This window comes from Drosophila elegans, unplaced genomic scaffold (genome assembly GCF_018152505.1).
Source record: "Drosophila elegans isolate 14027-0461.03 unplaced genomic scaffold, ASM1815250v1 contig_814, whole genome shotgun sequence".
NCBI lineage: Eukaryota > Metazoa > Arthropoda > Insecta > Diptera > Drosophilidae > Drosophila > Drosophila elegans.
In genome coordinates this window covers 9,014,025-9,034,454 of record NW_024546167.1, presented here as the reverse complement: position 1 = coordinate 9,034,454, position 20,430 = coordinate 9,014,025, and the positions used below count along the sequence as shown (strand labels likewise).

The following is a 20,430-nucleotide window of genomic DNA, read 5'->3' as shown; positions in this document are numbered from 1 at the left end:
GTGTTTCAATATTAAACTGTATATACCGCCTTGAATTTTCTTGTGTATTCAATGGACAATGGAAAATGGACAATGTTAAGCTGGTGGGACATTGAACATTGCTCACCGCACGATTCAATGCGACCGAGTGTAACATATATCCCCCAAAATGTCAGACTTGTCCAACTCAGTGTCTCGGTATTTGTGGCCATTGTGGGTGTGGGCATGTGTGTGAGTGGGCCAAAGTGTTGGCCGTGTCAGAGAACCTGTCAGAAAAGCAAAAAGGAGGTTCAAAGCATGAAGGTGGCTTCCACACATCACGGGACATAATTGAAAATTGACAGTTTATTGCCATAGACACGCCCACTTTTGGCCTGCTGGCCTTGTTGGTCATGATTAAAATAACAAAAGCACGCAAACACATACAGGAACACACCAGAGCACACACACACACACATACACACACCTCTTTTGAGGACGAAAATGTCAGTGAATGAGCTTTAATTTCGACATAATAGCTGGCAAATTTGGCATTGTTCGTTGCTGGTGGAGTTGGTGGAAATTCAGATGGTTTAGTGGCCAAAAGTGGGTGGTTACGGATCAGATATACAACAAGCCGTTCTATTATTTTGCGGTAATTGGTTTTGTTTTCGCAATTTCAATTGTTTTTGCTGCTGGGATGTTGCTGTTGATACTGCTGTTGTTACTGCTGTTACTGCTGTTGCTGCTGCTTATGTACGGCTAAATTGCTGATATTGTTGTTGGCATTGCTTGATTCTTTTATCCTAGCAAATTTAACCCACATTGCTGTTGTGTGTTCCTGGTGTCCCTATCGTGTTGCATATTCTGCTGCGTTTCATGTTACTGGAGTTTCTTTGTTGCTGCTGTTGCATGTATTTCGAATTATGTTGCTTTTCTGTTTTAACATAAATTAATACTTTTTGATGAACGAAATAGTCTTGAAATTTAAATATAATTTTTCTGGTTTTCAAGTATTTTTACAGATCAAATTTATGAAAGGAAGGCTTTTATTTACCTAATTTGTCATATTTATTTATTTTTAAGAACCAGCTGCTGTTATTGTTGCTATTGATTAGCCTGCTCATTTTTTTTTAACAATATTTAAATGTACGATAATAGAAATTTTTAGTTTGACAAATTAAATTAATTTATTTGGTATTTATTGCGTTTCTGTTGAAATATTTTTATTAACATAGAATTAATTGCTTGTTGATTAAAAATATAAAGGCCAATGCAAAAGTACCCACTTTAATAGCCTCTAGCCCTTTAAACATTTTTGTAATTGCACAACCCTTTTTTCGTTGCACCATTGTGGGCCATACCATCATTGTTCCGTTCGACTTTCGTTTTATTATCCCAGGGGTAGCAACAGTTGAGCCGCCTTTGTTCACAGAGCACATCCAAACACCCACCTTTTGAATATTTGATGCGCTACTTAACCACACCGGCAAACACACAGCCCCAAAATCAACGCCCAAAAATTTATTTGCGGACAGGTGTCGTGTTTATGGTTAAACATTCGCCAGGGAATTGCAATTGTAATTGTGGGCCTTTTGTTTGCGCTTGTTTGCTGCTACTGTTGGGGTAATTACTGGCTTACAGCATACAGGAAAATTGAATTAGGGTAAACACACGTTCTGGTAACAAAAGTTAAGGGATTAGCTTGATCAAGGACTTCAAGTGGAAGTGGTCAACTTTTCATTCGCTGCCTTTAATTTGCAACTTTCGAGTTGGCCTGTAATCATTGCCGGCGAAAAGAAACTGAAACTCTGCGAGGAAAAAGTGAAGAGGGGGGACGAACGAAAAACTTTGGCGCCAAGACGACATTTTAGGCCAACGCAAGGAAAAAGTTTTCCAAAGAGAAAACAGACAGGCCAACGGGGCTGGGGTGGCTGTGTGGGTGTGGAAAACTAGAGGAAAAGCTCGCGGATGTGCCCGCAACTGTAACATATTTGCATAAATTTTGGGTTTCCCCCCAGCGAATACAACTTGAAGCCTGTCAGAAAAAAAAAGACGAGAAAAAGCCGAGAGTAAATGGCAAGGATCGTTGGAAAATTTCCTATCTAACAAGTTTGAAGTTTTCCTTCTTTTTATTTTGTATTTGAAGGTGGGCACGAAAAATTAGCAAAGACGGGACTTGAACAAGTGACAGCAGCGACTCAGTTCAAAGTTGAAATCATGAGAATTACTTGTCGGAAAAGTTTTGTTTTGTATTTTTCCTCACTTTTATTTAGCTTGGTGAAAGGTGCGAGATGAGTTTGCCACACAAATTATTTGTCATTATGCATTTGTGAAAATGTTTTCATTTTACATGCCCCCACAATTTATTTATTTCTCGTGTTCGCCTTTGTTTACCTGTGCAAATTGGTTTAGCTTTTTTGGTCCAATGATTTATGCATTATGTAAAATGTTTTCAACATTGGCCCAGGAAAATCATTTGTCATAGCAGTACACCAGATTACCATTGCAAATTGATGAATACCTGTTGGCATGTGGAAGTTGGGGTTAAAATGGACAGTTTGTTGAAAAGGCCTCACACTCACTCTTAAATCTTACAAAAATAACACTATAGTCACTTTAAAAATAAAATAAAAAAAAAATATATATTTAATAAAGCACCGATTATAAAAACAACCGTAAAATCTACCCAACTAGGAAACAAGATATGTTTTACTCTTCAAAAGTCTGACCACAACTTCTTAGAAAACTACGTTTTAGCCCACTCTACGATTTTAAAAACTATGATAAGTGCCGACTTAGGGCAAATCAAAGTCAGCTCAGCTCGTCTCATCTCTTGGAGCATTTCAAATTGCAATTAGCCACAACAAGTCAGAGCGATTAAGCCATGATTTTGATGGCTGAAAGGGACCAACTGAAAGAGACAGAGCATCAGAGAGAGTTTGAGACAATGAGGGAAAATGTATCCAAATGGAGTTAATAAACGTGCGATTCCTAAACTCTCAGCAAATGTCGACGTCGAGGAATTGTCGCATTGGCAAAATCAACCAGAGTCAAGCACGCACATCCACTGGAAAAAAATATTGAAAATTTATATATAAGCCTTAACATAAATAAAATGTTTTCCTCCTTTTAATAGTTTTTTGCTTTACTTTGGATATATTTCAAATAATAAATAATAAAATATATTGCTTATAATTTTTAACATTTTTTTTTCTAATCGCAATTAAGCTGAACAACAAGCTAACCTGTCTAATTATACCCTTGCAGAGGGTATTATAATTTCAGTCAGAAGTTTGCAACGCAGTGAAGGAGACGTTTCCGACCCTATAAAGTATATATATATTTTTTTGATCAGCATCACTAGTAGAGTCGATCTAGCCATGTCCGTCTGTCCGTCCGTCTGTCCGTCTGTCCGTCCGTTTATATGCAAACTAGTCTCTCAGTTTTAAAGCTATCTGCATGAAACTTTCCCAAAAGTTGTCTTTCTATTGGAGGTAGTATATAAGTCGGAACGAGCCGGATCGGACGACTATAGCATATAGCTCCCATAGGAACAATCGGAAAAATAAATGAAAAAAAATTATAACTTTGCTGTTTTTTAATTTTTTGTTTAGTTCTTCGACATAAAGCAATGGTTAAATATTTCAGAATTATGGTTTAAATTTCATCAAAATCGGACGACTATAGCATATAGCTCCCATAGGAACAATCGGAAAAATAATTGAAAAATAATTATAACTTTGCTGTTTTTTAATTTTTTGTTTTGTTTTTCGACATAAAGCAATGGTTAAATATTTCAGAATTATGCTTAAAATTTCATCAAAATCGGACGACTATAGCATATAGCTCCCATAGGAACAATCGGAAAAATAATTGAAAAAAAAATTATAACTTTGCTGTTTTTTAATTTTTTGTTTTGTTTTTCGACATAAAGCAATGGTTAAATATTTCAGAATTATGCTTAAAATTTCATCAAAATCGGACGACTATATCATATAGCTCCCATACAAATAATAAAAATATATAAAAGAACAATCAAATAATTAAGCTGCAAATCGTCATAGCTTCAATGTTTTTAAACACATACGCAAGTAAATCATAATTTTCAATGTTTTCAAAAATATTTAATTCTTGCGATAGCTGCAAGGGTATATGAACTTCGGCTTGCCGAAGTTGGCTTTCTTTCTTGTTTTTCTTTCATGTGTAGAAAGAGAGATAGAACAAGACAGCGACATCTGTGACAGAGAAGGAGATAGAACATTAAACAATTTGTTTCACATTTGAGGAACCTTTCCCTCGCCATTTTCCTTTTATCCACCGACTTACATGAAAACTTTTTCCAGACTTCGTCTACCCTTGGTATAAAAATGTCCGTGTGAGGAGTATCTGTGTTTTAAATATCTGTGTGCGATGCACCCAAAAGTTTGAGTCTGTGTGGGTGTTACATGTATAACATTACAAAACGGTACACATGTGCAATCTGTCTACGGTTAAATTTGTTACGCTGCACGCCATACGAACATAAAAAGTGCATTTCCAACTTGGCACCATTCGACACTAAAGATTGCATGGAGAAAATCGTCGCTCCCCTTTTCCTTCCCTGACCACTGGCTTCCCACCTTTTCACCATAGTTTTCTCGCTTTCCCACACCCTTTCACCTTTTCTAGTTTCGTATGCAAATTGTCGTTTAAGCAAAAACACGTGGCCCTTGTGCGACAATCGCTTCATAAAATATTAAAGGGATTTCATTTCAAGCTAGCAAGCGAAAAAATTTGATTTTATTGAGTGAGGTTTTAAAAGTAAAATTACATTTTGAAAATGATAAATATTGTTTTAGTCTTTGTTTTAGATTTCAGCTTTGCAGAACGCGTTTATATTAAATGCACTTTTTTGTTGATATAAATCTCTTTAACTACTTTCAAATTGATTTATTTTCCAGTCAAAACGATATCGAGAGAGCTTAACATAACAACATAAGTGTTTTATTAATTTCCCAGAAATGTAGATTTAGCAGAAAAGCTTAAGCTTGCCAATGAAATTCCAAGAACCAAGTACTAGAAGAGCAGCCACACTTAAATTTACAACACAGTGGCACCTAGTATGGGTTCATCTTTAAATTGAATATAAAACGTTACATTCTGGTAAATTGCACAACGAAGGCAGCAGCAAACGAGCCAAGGAAAGAATCCTGAAGTTAAGGTTACATATGCATTCCCTCTGCGATTTCTCTGTCTCTTTCCTGCCCCTATTGCCCTCCCATTCTCACCCCTGTATTTGTCGCCGTGTCAAACTGCCAACAGCTAAAAGACTTTAGCTAACTGGGGAAAAAAATCACCGAAAAAACCAAAGAAAAAAAATTGGAAAGCGAACTTAAAGCTACAGTACTTTTTTTGGATTGTATTACATTTTTCGTATATTGCATTTTAAAAATATAAAATAAAATTATTATGAATATAAATGTGTTAAAAAATTATAAGCCTTTTTTATATAGAGTATATTTAATAGTGTGTCAAGTAATTTTTTTGTTTATTTCACTGGTATAAACATTAAACTAATAAAATGATTTTCTTTTATATCTACATATATTTCATTTATTATGAAAAACGTTATTTCCTTATCGAAATGGACTTAAAATAGATTTGAATAGATACAAACCCCATTGAGAGCTAAATTTCCCACCCAAATGCTGCCGAATTGAAAATCCAACAAAAGGTAGTGACTACAAAAAAAATGGTAAAAAGGAGAAAACTACTGCAACTGTCAAGTGCATTATCATGGCATCTTTTTGCCAAAAGTTCAGAAGGTAAAAACCAAAAGGAAATGCAGTCAAGTGCTTAGAAATAAAGCACCATTCAGATCTCAGAGAACTTATTTAAGATTTAAGATGCAACGCCAATCAAATCACCTTTGAATGTCAGTTAATGAAAGGTAATTGCATACTCAATGAAAATAGGAGGTTGAATTAATTTTAAATTGAATGTAATAGGAAAGTAACAACATCAGAAATTGAATGAATTACCATAAAAATAGTCCTTGTTACACTTTCACGCCTTTTAATTGTTTCCAAATTGTTTTAATCACTCTGGTCTGGATTAATTGGTATAATTTAATTAGTTATTCATTTACAATTGATTACACAATAGTGTTTTTGTTATCGCAATAATTTACGGTTAGCTTATTTAAAATTTATTTTTGCAAACAATATGTGTACTTTAAAGATTAAACGCTTAGTTTAATTCAATTAGTCCTAGTAATTTACCTCTTCTCAGAGGAAATAAATTCAAATTATATTATTTTATTTACTTACCACATTAATTATTTAAACGTATATATGGGTAATAGATTTAAGGCTTAGCCCTTTTAAAGTTTTACTTCCTGCTGCCTAAACACAAAAAAAAATTAAAGCAGTTCGAAATCACGCATACGCCATGGAGCCCCGAAATTCCTTTCTCCACCCCCATGAACAAAGTTCCTTACATGGATATGTATATACGTATAGATTTATATAGAGATTTCTGCAGCATCAAGTTGTACAACACCCCCGTGGACAAAGTAAAGCATAGTTAGTAGACTACACTTTTTTACCGGGGTTTTGTTTGGGGGTTAAGCATACACGGTTGTGGCGTTTAACAAAGTTTAAGGCAACCACAGGTTTTCCCAGCATATGTGTGGGGAAAAACGGAGAATATTAGAAAAGGAGGCGGTGGACTCCACTACAAACTACTCGTTTCCTCGGCAGCTTCTGAAACTTTTTGGCCATGACTAAGAAACTTTTGGTACCACCCAAAACCCAGAAGCTACATTTTCAATTGTTGCACTTGCCAATGTCTTGGAGCCTCCTTTTTATCTCTGGATTTTCCCTCAGGGCCAACAATTAAATCTGCGTCCAGACTGTGCGGCAATTATAAGCGCACATCATTTTGGTTCAAGAGTTTTTACTCTCCCATTTTTTTGCCCATTATTATTCGCAAAAGCTTTTAAAGGGTGAGATAAATTTCACGCCTAAATCACCACCGTTTTGAGCCACATCCTGCGCCACAAATTCAAACAAGGCACAAAGTTTGCTTGTTTGTCGTGTTTGGTTTTTGGTCTAGAACTCTCCAATTTGTGAAACAATCCGACCGTAAATGTCGGCCTCTCTATGCCAACTGCAGTACTTAAAGAGCTTTAATTAAGTTCGACTTGAGCCGGATTGTTGGAGTAAGTTTTTCCCACAACAACCCTATCCGAAAAGCTGATTGAAAGTTGCGAAAATTGGTGTCAACACTTGGTCACATGACTGGCAAGCGCCAACTATCCCAACTCGATTCTCTGATTTTGCCCTTGCAGCAAGTTTTTGGCTTTTCATTAAAAACTTTTTCGACTGTTTGTCATTTTCGGTGTATGTCTGTTGCACAATGTAGCCTCCTTTAAAAAGTTATTTTACCTAAAAGATTTAAAGAGCTTCAAAACAAATATATTTAATTGTAATATTTTTTTATTAAATCCTAAATGTTTCTTCAAAAATAATAATTTTGTCGTGATAGCTTTTAAGAAGAAATTAATAAGTAATATCCCATACCGACTAACCTGGCCTGATAAGGATGATGACGAGTCATTGATGACCTTTAAACATTAGCTTTTGAAGCGTCACAGAATTATAAACGATAACGCTGATCGAGCGTTGTAGATAGATGAAATGAAATCCGTGCTTTTCAAAGACACTTTACTTCGAAGAACTCTGTTATCAGAAAAGCACTAAGTAAAACCACCAAACAACAGATGAACATATAAAAACAGTATGCCAAGGGAGGAATAAGTCAGTTGCCGCTTTAACACGATCGCTTAAACACGACCATTTAACAAAAATGCTCAAGTTTGCAATTGTTTTGTTTTTTGCTATTATAGCAGCTAGTTCCGATGAAGCTGTGGCAAATCCCATCACTTTGTCGGGCAAACAAACCGAATGTGATGATTCCTGCGTAAGGACTTTGCAACCGATGCTGAATCTGTTGACTGCCCAGCAGAGTCGATTAAATGATTGCGAAAAGCGCTCTACGAATGCGGCACAAGTACGGATTGAGGGCCAGCTGGAAGACCTACGCAAAAATGTCGACAAATTTTCCCCTACCTACGAGAAGATCGGCTCGCGATTCTTCTATATCGAGAAAAGGAAAAAACTAAATTGGTTTTCGGCTGCAAACTTTTGTCGCCAAAAAGGCGGCTATCTTGCAAGTATCCGAAGTGCAGAGGAACTCACCCTAATCTCGACCAGGCTCAATGCGGACGTTGAATTTTGGATAGATATCAACGATTTGTCCAACCAGGAGGAGTACATTTCTTCGTCCTCCGGCGAGGTAGCTCCTTTCTTGGATTGGCAGGATGGCGAACCTAGTACTATGGAAAATACTCAGCGCTGTGTCTCAGTGATCAACGGAAAAATGAAAGTTAACATATGTGCCTCCCAAAAAAATTTCATTTGTCAATCAGATGACTAAAATTAATTTTTAAAATAAATAAATTGCTAATACAAAAAATGGAAATGTAAATTTTTGAAATATTTTGGTTATGTGTAACACATACGCCTGCGAGAAAGCTTTTTTGTTAACTAATTTTAATCGATCTATCATTTTTAAATTAATACATCAATAAATATTAAGTTGATTTTATTAAATAATAATATTTTACTTAACTATTGTAGTTCAGTGTTCAGTTTTAAAACAAAACACTGGTTTAAAGTGTTTTAATATTACTTTTTAAATAAATATTTTTTTTTCAAAATTTCTAAAGATTTATTTGCAAAAAAAGTACACAAAGAAGTTTTAAATAGTTTTACTTAGCCCCTATTAATCATTATAATAAAGATGAGGAAACGGCCTAAGTATTATTTATACTAAGTACCACGCCGTTCTAATTAATACTTGAATATATTTAACTCAATAAATTAAGATTATATTTTGGTTTTAAAAAATAAACATATTTTTTTTTTTTTTTAAAAAGATTTATGTTTTTAGAAAATGTTATTTTTCAAGACCAGCCTGGCAAATAAAAAGAGACTTAGTGTTGCAGTGGCTGTCGTAGTAATAGCCGTTGTACAGAAAAATACAATGCTGCATATTTTGGTGGTTATCGGGTTCGCCGTATCCCCAGTTTAGAAAGCTTGCCTTCTTGCCGGAGCTCGAGTGGACGAACTCGCCCTCCGTTGCCAGATCAGTGGTGTCCAGCCAGTAGACTTCGCGATCGACAAGGTGCTGCTCGATTCTGGACTGTTCCATAGAATTCTGGATGCTCGCCAGGTGTGCGCCCATCTGGCGACAAAAGTTTGAGGCCCCATACCAATTCTGCCGGGTGCTTTTCTCAATGTAGTAGTATTTAGAATCGATCTTCTCGAAGTTCGGTGGAATGTTTAGGACGTTCGATTTGGACTCCGGCCAATTTCCACTGCTGGATAGCTTGGCCTGTATGTCGCTCAACTCGCTTTCTATCCGAATCTGATCCGCCTGAACGTCGTTAAGTTTGCTCCTTTCGCAGGCATCCCACTCCGTCTGATGGGCTGCCACATGATCCAGCATTCTTTGTAACGCCGAAAAACAGCATCCATCTAACTGAGTTTCCAGCTCTGGCAAAGGATCTCCGGAAATCGGACCCTCAGTTGTTATTGCGAGTGATCCGTAGACCATCACAATCATTAAACCACTAAACAAAGCTTTTGCCAGAACAAGCATTTTAAAGAGTTAATGTTTTCCCGATCGTGTTGAGGTTGCAACTGATTTATTCCGACTCTGTTGGATTGTTTTTATATTCATCTGATTTGTGGGTATTAGTCGGAACATTTGCAGATTAATCGTCTATTCTTAGATTACTGATTTCGGCGTTCTGCGAATTCCAGCATTCCAGTGATAAGCAATATATGAATAATTGCATTAATTGCATTATTATTTACGTATATACTCTGGCTTATCAATTCTGCGTATTCCTCGGCTTTTGCGAAAGCTGATCTCTAAGAACAATACATTTATTAAATGGTTATCATCAACAAACTAAAATGTGTTGTTATCAGGGACCGTAATCACATAAGTAATAAAAATCACAGTTAACATTTAAATAGTATTTATTGGCTCAATAAATAATTTTTATAATTTTTTCGCTTTTCAATATTATATGATAATATACATTTTGATTGATTTAAATTCTAAGTCATAAACTCACTTTAAGTACAGTTTGAAGCGGTGTTTTAAAAACTGTGTTGTTATAACTTGAAAAAAAAACCGGAAAGCGAGCCCAAGACCAGCTCCTTTTCAGCCAGATATATAGACATATATACATAGACGCATAGCGCAGACACTGCATGACTAATGCGAATAATACATAAGTGCTGCTAATGCACAAGAACATGGAGCTTGGCTTGAAAATGGGAGCGGGAAATTTTTGGAAGCTGAAATGCCTGAGAACGGGAATGAAACTGGGAGGGAACCGGAGCATTGTCGCAATATGACGCATACGCGTATATTTTATGGCCAAGAGATATGGTAAAAACGGGGGGCGGGGCAGATAACTATGACTTCATTATGAGCTCATGCCCGTAAAGTGCAACCAAACCGAACCAAACCAAACCAAAAACCCAAGCAGCGGAGGCCCGACAACTGCCAGCATAAGCCAAACATTAATAATAAACAACTTACAAGCCATAAACCAATGGGATGCCGACTACCAACTACCAACAGCCAGTAGCAGCGGCAACGAGCCTCAAATAAATTACACCATGAAAAATAAACAAAGTCAACGCAGGCAATGCAAAAAATCACCCAGAGCAAATGACATTAAAAGAATTGGAAGGGGGTTGAAAACGCATTTCTCGTTGAAAAAAAAAAAATAATAATAAAAAAAATAAAGCGACGCATAGTGAGTGCTAAAATTATGACAACAGGCGGCTGATCCTGCACTGGCTATAGCCCAATAAAAAATGTAAAAAAAATAACCAAGAGTGAGAAAAATGGAAAAAAGAAATCCGCTCAACTGGCAGCCAAACTGCAATGGAGATGGTACAAATTGACACTGGACATGGTTACATCGAAATGGGCATGGATGTGGCTGGGATTGAGTTTGAGGATGTCCAGCGGCCGGGGACATGGACATCGGCGACAGTAAACTGACGGAGAAAAACGTAGAAGAAAAGTCATGCTGCAATCCACGCACTTTACACTCACCAAAGAGCCAACAAGCCAAGAGATTTTCAGATCCTACGAAACGTAAGCCCACAATGTTCGGAGGCTACACTTTCCGTTTAGACAAATCCACAATAAAATACCTTTGTTAATAGTTTCTTAATTTCTTTAAAATTAAATAGTAATTAAAAATTAATGTATTCATTCCGATACATTTCTGTTGTGTTTTTAAACTATATTTTTGGCCAGGCAAAGATTAAAAAAAATCAAAATTATTAGCAAATATTAACAATTATATATGTAACACTGAAAATTTAACTCAAGACGAAATTTCAATTTTTGTGTTGATTATCTCGGTACCAAAAAAAAAAACAAAATAAAATGTATATTGCTGTTTCATGTTTCATATTTAATTCCAGAAAATACTATTAAAATAACTATTTTAAGAACATTATCGAAAAAAAATCAGAAAAATGACGACAAAATACAGTGAGAGGCAAGTACCCATCACAAAAAGTGTAAAAGAGAGCGAAAAAGATGGAGAATGGAAAGAGATGGCTAAACTGAGATAAAAAATGTTTTTGGCAAAAAGCCTGGATGCTACAAAAAAAAGTTAAAAACTATAAAATTCGTATGTGTAAGTGAAAATTTGCGAAAAAGAGGCGCAGCAATGGAAATGGACACCATTGTCTCTGTCCGTGCGAACGAGAAGCCATGGGAAATGGAGACAGAGATGAAAGATTGTATGGAGAATAAGGCAACAAAGTTGCATGGGGCCCAACATAACGAAAAATCGAGGAGTCCATAAGGCCACAGCGTGTGGTGGGCCAGTGAAAACCCGAAAAAAAACTGTATACAATATGAACGGAGCACTCTCCGGCAAACTTTGGCAGTGGGACAAAAACATAGGAAAAAAAAATAAGGGGAAAATCGGGAGACTCTGGTGACACAGTGTCATCTGCATACACACAGCTGGATATGGTCAAGTTGGCGGACAAAATTGCCTGGGAGTGTCGCCAACTGTGATGACTTCAATATGCACTATCCTCTGATCCAGAGAATACGAGACACAAAAGATGGGGACATGAGTGCCCAGGTCTCAGGACGAACAAATGCAAATTGATACACAGCTGAAAATGGCAAAAATTAATCGGTTTAGAGTTTGCCGGATAAAGTCAACAGAAGCCGCAGTCATCACTAGAGGCCAATTGTCAGGTGTCGAACCAAACGGATGCCGTTGAATGTTGGCAATAAAAAAGACAAATTCACCAGGAATTGAGATGCGGATTGTGCATTGATATAGGAATGGAGTGAAAGGGTTTGGTTAAGGAAATCCGAGAGGTGAGATTAGTTTCGTAAACACACTCTCCTTGAAAAAACATTTATTTAACTTTTATAAATATCAGAAGCAATTTTTTAACAGATCTATTCTCACTCTTATACTAGATTAATTTTAAGACCAGCTTTGCGGCTAAAACAATTATCTCTCCATTTACGTTCACCTTTGGGTCTTCTGTTGTCGAAGGTCCAACACAGTCCAACCTGCCTATGTCAACTGATGACGGGGCCAGAACTACTTATTGCATGGCCAAACAAACAGATTATTTGGCAAATAAGCCGGGCAAACAATTCAAGAACTTACCCATTGCTTGCGCTACCTCAGACGGGCCCAAAAAGCAAACAATCCACACAAAGGGAGCGCCCAACGGTTTCGAAATTAATTTTAACCCTGACCAGGGTAGCATACACACTAAAGAGCCAAGTTAGCTTGCCGGCTCAGTTGGCTTTGCTTAACTGATTAGGTTCCTGGTCTGTTATCGTGGGCAAAAGGAGGGCTGCGAGAGGTAGGGCTCCGGAAATAGTCTCGGATTCCCCACGTAACTCCCATCCTACATACTGCCACCATGAATCAAAGCGGAAAGTAATGGCCAAAGTTACAGGGAAGACACTTTAGATCGTCCAGACTCCATATGACCAGTGCACAGAGAAAAAAAATAATAAAAAGTGTAAAGGTATAATGAAACGAAATCGGGAAAATAAATTTAAATAAATTGACACGTTTTTAACATTTATAATAGCTTGTGTCAATAATAGGGTTTTTATCATGTAAACATTAGAATGAGTGATAATTTACTTTAGTTTACTTTAAATTAGGAAATATAAATTGAACTGCGAAAACTTGTAGTATTAGGAACACATTTTTAAATCTATTTATATATATTCACAAGTTCAGATATACAAAAAATGCACTTCTTCTTACAAAAGAGACTACTTTTTTTTAGCAGTGCATGGGCCATTCTTTGGACAAACTATATGGACCCAAATAGCCCCGGGCATCATGAACAGGAATAAAAACTGTACAACAAATGTCATAAAACGGTCACTCACCTCGATAAACTTTGCTACGCTTGCTAGCGGCCACGATTTGTTGCTGTTGCTGCTGCTGTTGTTGCTGCTGCTGGACAGTTGCTGCGTCCAGTTGCAGCAGCAATCTAGGCGCTGCTGCTGCTGCGACCGCCGCTGCTGCTGCCTGTGCAATGTTTCCATTAACATTTGTCACAGCCGCTGGCGTCAAATGTTGCTGATGCTGCCCATGTTGCTGATGGTGATGATGAAGCTGCTGTTGCTGTTGCTGTTGCTGCTGTGCTGCGTGATGCGGATGGGGATGGGAATGGGGATGGCCATGTGAATGGGCATGGGTATGAGTGTGTATGTGGGGATGATGGGCAATGGCGCCATTTGGGGCTGTCACTGCCGGCGGTCCATGTGCCGGGCAAAAGCTGCGATATTCGCCATTGATGTCGATGTAAATTGGCGCCTCCACAAGTGGCCAAGCGGCGCCAGTCAAAGATGTTGCTGTGGCACCACCCGCTGCTGTTGCTGCTGGAGTTGCGGCTGCTGTTGCTGCTGCTGCGGCGGCCGCAGCTGCTGCTGTTACTCCATTTGGTTGCAAGGTAATCAATTGCACGGGCAGTAGTTGGGCGCCATGAATATGCGGCAAGCCGGCATGTTGTGCACAGTGTTGCTGTTGCTGTTGTTGCTGCTGCTGTTGCTGTTGCTGCTGCTGCTGCTTGGGTGACAACTGTTGCTGCTGCTGTTGCTGCTGCTGCTGCTGCTGTTGAATTTGTTGTTGATAATAAACCGTTGTCTGCTCGTAGGCGGTATAGCCCAAGGCCGTGGTTGTCGTCGTCGTGACCGACGACATGTTGCCGCTGGCCAGCGATGACTGCTGCAGTTGCTTGGCCTTCAAGGCAGCAGGCTGAAAGGGTGGCGCCAATGGGGTAAGATTCGACTTATAAGCCTTTACCAAAGCACTGCTGGTAGATGTTGCCGTTGTGGTGTTGTTATTGCTGCTACTGCTGCTGCTGATTGCAGATGCACTAGTGGAGGCCTTTTGATTAGCTTGCTCTCCGTTTTGCACTTTGCGGCCGGACTTTGATCTATCGCTGATGGGCCCACGGCCATTTGTGGATATTTCGCTGCTGCGATTATTGTTATTGTTGTCCACCACCGGCAATATTGCCCGCGGTTCACGACTATAACCTGACCTTTCGATTACCTGATAACTTTCACCTATGAAAGTCACCAGGTCGTGGCATTCTGCAGTCTCATCGTTAGTGTCCTCATCATCGCTTTCGATAACATGTTCGATTATGCGCAAGTTATCGTAGTCTATGATTCGGGCATAGCCCATACCCAAAGCTAGACCTGTGAGTCTGGCCACATCGTCGATTTCCCCGTCCTCATCAGATACAACTGGCACCTCGACAACATTTGGCTCCTGTTCTTCTACGAGAGTTTTTTCTAAGACGTCCTCATCCTCCTTCAATTCGTCGCCATTTATCGCGGCTTTTCCATCACTGTCGTCATTGTCATCGCTTTGTATTCCATTTGTTTCCACTTGTACTTCAACTTCCTCTTTAATTGCCCCTTCAATTTCCATATCCTCTTCAACAATTTGACTCAATCTAGGTTTCAGGGGCTTAAGCTCCGATTCATCATCATCATAGCCATCAGTTTGAGTGCTGTTATCGATAAATATCGTATCTGTTGAGCCATAATAGTCGCACTCATCGCATACCAACTCCAACTTGCTTTCATTAACCTCCAAGACAGCAGTTGCCATTTTTATTGATATTTGTAATTCGAATGGAACTCACTTCAGTTGTTGTTTAGTAATTACTTGGTTCCTTCTCATAAATCAGAGATTTCAAATAGAGATTATGTTGTGACAACAGAGGAAAATTATTGGAATTTTCTTTGCAACTTGTTTCTGAAAGTGTCATTTTGCTGCTGTTCAAACAAAGTCATATGAGTTGAGCTTGGTTAAGCATAAGGCCCAAGTTTTTTGGCCTCAATTATTTACACCTTTCGGTTGGCAATGCCTGCAACGAAACGGAAAACAGAAAGAAAATTGTTTAACTCAAGGAGTTTTTCACTTTCTATCAACTTTTCCCTCTCAAGTACGAGACGAAAGTTTGACTTGTGTTGTTTTTTGCCCTTCTGCCTCTTTGCTTCTTGGCAAATTGTTTATTGAAAGTCATAAAATATTTATTTTAATTAAAAGCAAATCATAAATGCAAGTAAAAAGGAGAGCGATGACTGGAAAATGTTTGTACAACTCAAGGAAGCAGGGAGCTCCCAATACTTTTTCTAGAAAACATAATTTAATTGGTTAAAATCTTGTAACTTGGTTAAAAGTACCTTTATTTTGAGCTAAAAACAATCAATAAACGACAACAAGCATTTTTATTCAATGCGGTTCATGTCATATTCTACGATTAAAATAAACTTTAGTTGACTAATTATAAACTATTTAAACTGAATGGCAATCAAAGTGTAATATAAACCAGATAATTAATATTTAAAACTGGAAAATAAATTTGATTTAAACGTAATCTCTTAATTTAAATGCATTTTGCTTTAAGTTTATTTTGCCACAACGACAACAAAATAAAACCAAAACATACCGAAATAAATTGCTAAAAATAACATTAAAGGCAATGACCAAATCAGTTAGATCTGCACAAATGCAAATGAAAATCTATTCAACAACTTTTGCCACATGCCATCACGCACACACGGAGATTGGTCAATATGCAAAATGTATGTGTAAATTGCGTTTTGGTCAACAATTTCAATATTTTATGCGGACGACCTGGCGTATGAGCAATGTGTCCAGCCGGCAGACACCAGAAAATGCTGTACGAGTTCTTGCGGCCAACCAACTCAATGAATAATACATATATAAACCGGAAGTTATTTTCTATTCCATTTACACTACTTAAATATGTCGAGAGACTACTTACTAAGCTTGGGCATCAAAGGTGCAATAGTAAAAATATTAAAATTCTGATTGGATTTGTATGCAAATATGTTTTGCTGGTGGTAAAATACGATATTTACAGTAAACATTTTATCTAAGTGAAATATTGTTTAAGTTATTTGATAATATTCAATTAAATATTTTATAATCATTTCTTAATTGCCGAAGAATCACCTGTAATAAATTAAAAAAAAAACTCCATTTAACTAATTTAAAAACTAAATGTTCTTTTTCGAGCATTAAACAAATAGTAGATGTTATTGATACATTTTGTTTTTAATAATAATTGAATTTCATAATTAAATATTATAACTAAGGCAATGTAAATATATATCAAGTCCAAATCTGAATTGGTTAATAGTCAAAGTCATAAAAAATAAAATATTTTTAATCAATAAACTTTTGATATACCTGATAAAATTTTTCCCAGTAAATGGTAACATTTTTATGTCCAATAATTGGTCAAAATTATAAATTTTTAATATGACAAATTAGTGCTTATTAAAACAAGCAAATAAGGCAACGCTAAATGGTTGAACTTAACAAAATGGTTATGCCGCATTTTTAAAAAGGTTTGTTTGCAAATATGCAAAAAAGCTTTTGATAAAATGAATTACAAAAACCTTAATTTATGCTTGCGAAAGGGCCACAAAACAAATATCATAAGCCAAAATAAAAACAATTGAAAAAACATTATCTAGAACGCATTTGATAAAATTTCAGTGCATTTAATTTAGCGCGGATGTGCGGGAAAGCAGGGAAGCTATTTACAAAATAGCCGCAAAATATTTGTGAGCTCATTTCCATTTCCGAACGCGCGATTTCATAATTGAATTGCAGAAACATTTTCAAATAAAACTAATATTTGAACAGACCAATAATTACGAAGTCGGTGGAAAATAGGCATCAGAAATAGACATCAAATGAAAAGGGAAACCATAATTAAAGTGTTGCAATTAGATCAAACCATGCGTAACCATAAAAATATTTTCAGAAATTATTTTATAAGCGTCCCTTGCACCAGTCATAAATGAAAGTCAAAGTCACTAAAGTGGGTGTTACTAGGTGGGCGTGGCACTGCAATCCAAACGCTCCGGTATTATCAATAAAGCCGAGCTGCGGGGAAAAAGTTGCTAAACGATGCACTCTCCGCAAACTTGGAAAAATGCAATTAAGTTGGCAACGCCAAAGGAATGACGTGAAAAGGGATTTCTGGGGGTTCAGATACTTTCAGTATCTGTGTGGGCATGTTCTTGTGTGCCTTCAGTGTGTGAGTGAGTCAACAAATTTAATTAGCGCCACAAGATGGTTAAAAAAAATAAATAAATCAACAGCATAGGTAAAGATATTGCTGCGTTTAAGGCCGTCCGCTCCAAGTTCATAAAAAAATTAATTCATTAGTAAGGGTCGAATAAACAGATTGAAATTTAATATAAATTTGAATATGTCTCAAAGGATATATAGTGATTAAAATGGATGAATGAGTGGATGTGTGTTAAATAAACCGTTAAGCCAGTTGAAACATATCTTTCTAACCTCTAATCCTTGTGTTGGCCAACTCTGATTTTGTTTCCCAAAGTAAAGGCTTTCTTTGGACCAATTTTTCTTGGAGCCGCTTAAAACTCAAGATTAACAGTATGTGCTCACACATTTTCACTCAATCCGGCTACAAACTCTCAGAAATGAGTATTTTTATCAAAGTTCTCTCCGATTTCCTAAGAACCTCTCTTTCTCTGAGGACTACCCACTCTCACGACGCATGAGTAAGCGATATCCCGTAGTAACTATCGGAAAACCGAAACCCATTCCAATTGCGAGCTTTCGGCGTTGCAAACGCAACAAGTTAGACATCAAATTTATGACCAACGGCAAAACAACACCAAAAAATATGAATGAAGGTTTTAGTTTAGTGTTACCCTCAAAAGTTTCAGGTAGAGTAGTTTGGCTCCAATGAGTATAAAATGGGGTAACTAAAACATTAAACTAACATAAACAAAATTTGTTTTTTTAAATTTATTATGAAAACCCGGTTTTATTATTGTTTGTGTCTTATATTCGATAAATATTTTTAATGCCGTTTTCATGAGTTTAATATGCCCTTTAGCTAACGACAATATCAATTACATAGTTGCATGTCATTTGGATTAGGAATCGGATGTGAAAGATGCTTGAATTTTGCGCCTAAATGACCCTTTTGATGTTTTGCTACTTCATTTGACTGCCACTTCTCGATCTCTGGCATTTCGGTCCCACGCGGCGTATGATTAATATTTGTATTAATTTGTTTTATTGCTCATACGCCGCGTGGTCCGGGATTATCTTAGATGCGGCCCAATGATAAATTCGCTGCACGCTCATCACGCCCCATTCACATGACATGACGTTTGACTAATGACAGACCACCGCCACCACGTACCGCTTTTTTCCCATTCTCGGAAACTTTTATAGCTTACCTTAAAGCTTAGCAAACAAAAAAAAAATATACAAGTGTATATATATAAAAAGGAGCGAAAGCAAAAGAATGGAACAGAAAAGTAGGCAAGACATTATAACATAGATAAAATGTTGACAACTTGCTAACAAATGAAATGCAAACATGTTGCTGCAGGTCCTTGAAGACAACGATGATGACTTGGAGGGGAATAAGAAGGATGCTGATGAGGAAGCCGCACAAAAGGGAAATTTATATGTAGGCCCACGAACAGCAGCCTAAGCCCCTCAACCGATAAGACCGTGACGGCAGGAATTTAAAGGCCGAAGTCGAAATACTTTCATCGGATCAGAGAGCCACATAAATGTCCATTCCAACATTACAATAAATGAAAGAACAAAGTAATCAACATTAAATGTTTTTTCAGTGATTCAAAGATTTAAAAAAAAATTACAATAACTTTTTTGAAATTCTAAATTATTTATTTAAATAAAAAAAAAATTTTAGCGGTTTGCGTTAATCTTTAGTTCTTAAGGTTTATCGGATTTCTTGAAAATTACACAATTTTATTAAAAGCAAAATTTTTTTTGTTTCCAAAATGATTATTAAAATTCAAATACCCTTTGAAAAAAAGAAACTCCAACCAAATCAGCGCGCACCGCCTTCTCCTGGCTGTGTGGGCGACACAAAGAAGATATCCTCATAAAAAGTTTAAGTTTAAAAACAAACCAAAAATTTCTGAATACACTGAAGAAAATATTTATGATAGCCTTAAAACCAAATGAATAATAATTTGATAACCATAATATCACTGTCTGTAGAAAAATACATGTGTTGAAAATTAATAAATTTATTTTCCATTTGCTTAATATTTTTATATAATTAAATCACATCGATAACACTAAAAATCTTTATAATATGTGCCCGAATCTTTATAACCCTAATCGAAATACTCTCGCAGAGGGTAGATACAAATGTTGAATGCGGCTTGCAGACAGGCAAACTGTGAAAGGAGCTTAAGGATTTAGGCCAAAACATGGAATGGAAACGCAGGGAGTCCGGAAAAGTGGGATGAAAATGGTGGATACGAAGACGGACCAACGGTGTGAGTAATTAAGACGCAAGTGCGTAAAAGTTGCCCGCACGAAAATGACGCAAACGCTCCGCGTCAGACGAGAAGATGTGACGGTGGAAAAGAGGGAAACCCCCCGAAAGTAAGAAAGTAAGAAGAAATGGCTTCAATTAATTGACTTGAGGAAAATTGGAGTAAGAGGAAAATTTTTGCTGCTGATAACGTTTAAAATGTTTTTCGTTGTGGCATACTTTTAGGCATCACTGTGTAGGGTTTTACTTAATGCTGGTTAAGCAAGAAAAGCGGCTTAAGCCCAATCAAAACGACTTAAACAATGGATCTTGCTGTTATTTAGACAGCTCCGTTCGGGCCTGTTTTTAATTCTTGTGAATCAACAAAATGTAAATCACATTTGGCAACAGCTGTCCCGTCTGTTTTGCAATGGAAAACAAGTCAATTATAATTGACAATCTATGGGTATAAAATTTCCAATTG

The 20,430-nt window shown here is 36.9% G+C and overlaps 2 protein-coding genes across 2 annotated transcripts in view; both read right to left on the bottom strand.

Annotated features, from left to right (window-relative positions):
* The window catches only part of LOC108150452 (fibronectin type-III domain-containing protein 3A), a 114,913-nt gene extending 99,423 nt beyond the window's left edge, over window positions 1-15,490 (bottom strand). The window contains exon 1 of the mRNA XM_017278612.2: window positions 13,495-15,490. Coding sequence (XP_017134101.1) covers window positions 13,495-15,232 — 1,738 coding nt within the window. The 5' untranslated portion in view covers window positions 15,233-15,490. The remainder of the gene's footprint in view (window positions 1-13,494) is intronic.
* Window positions 8,943-9,693, bottom strand: LOC108150455 (accessory gland protein Acp29AB-like). Its single transcript, XM_017278620.2, has one exon. It carries the CDS (start codon window positions 9,664-9,666, stop codon window positions 8,962-8,964), a length of 705 nt encoding a protein of 234 aa, XP_017134109.1. The 5' UTR covers window positions 9,667-9,693; the 3' UTR covers window positions 8,943-8,961.
* Window positions 15,491-20,430: the final 4,940 nt, after the last annotated feature.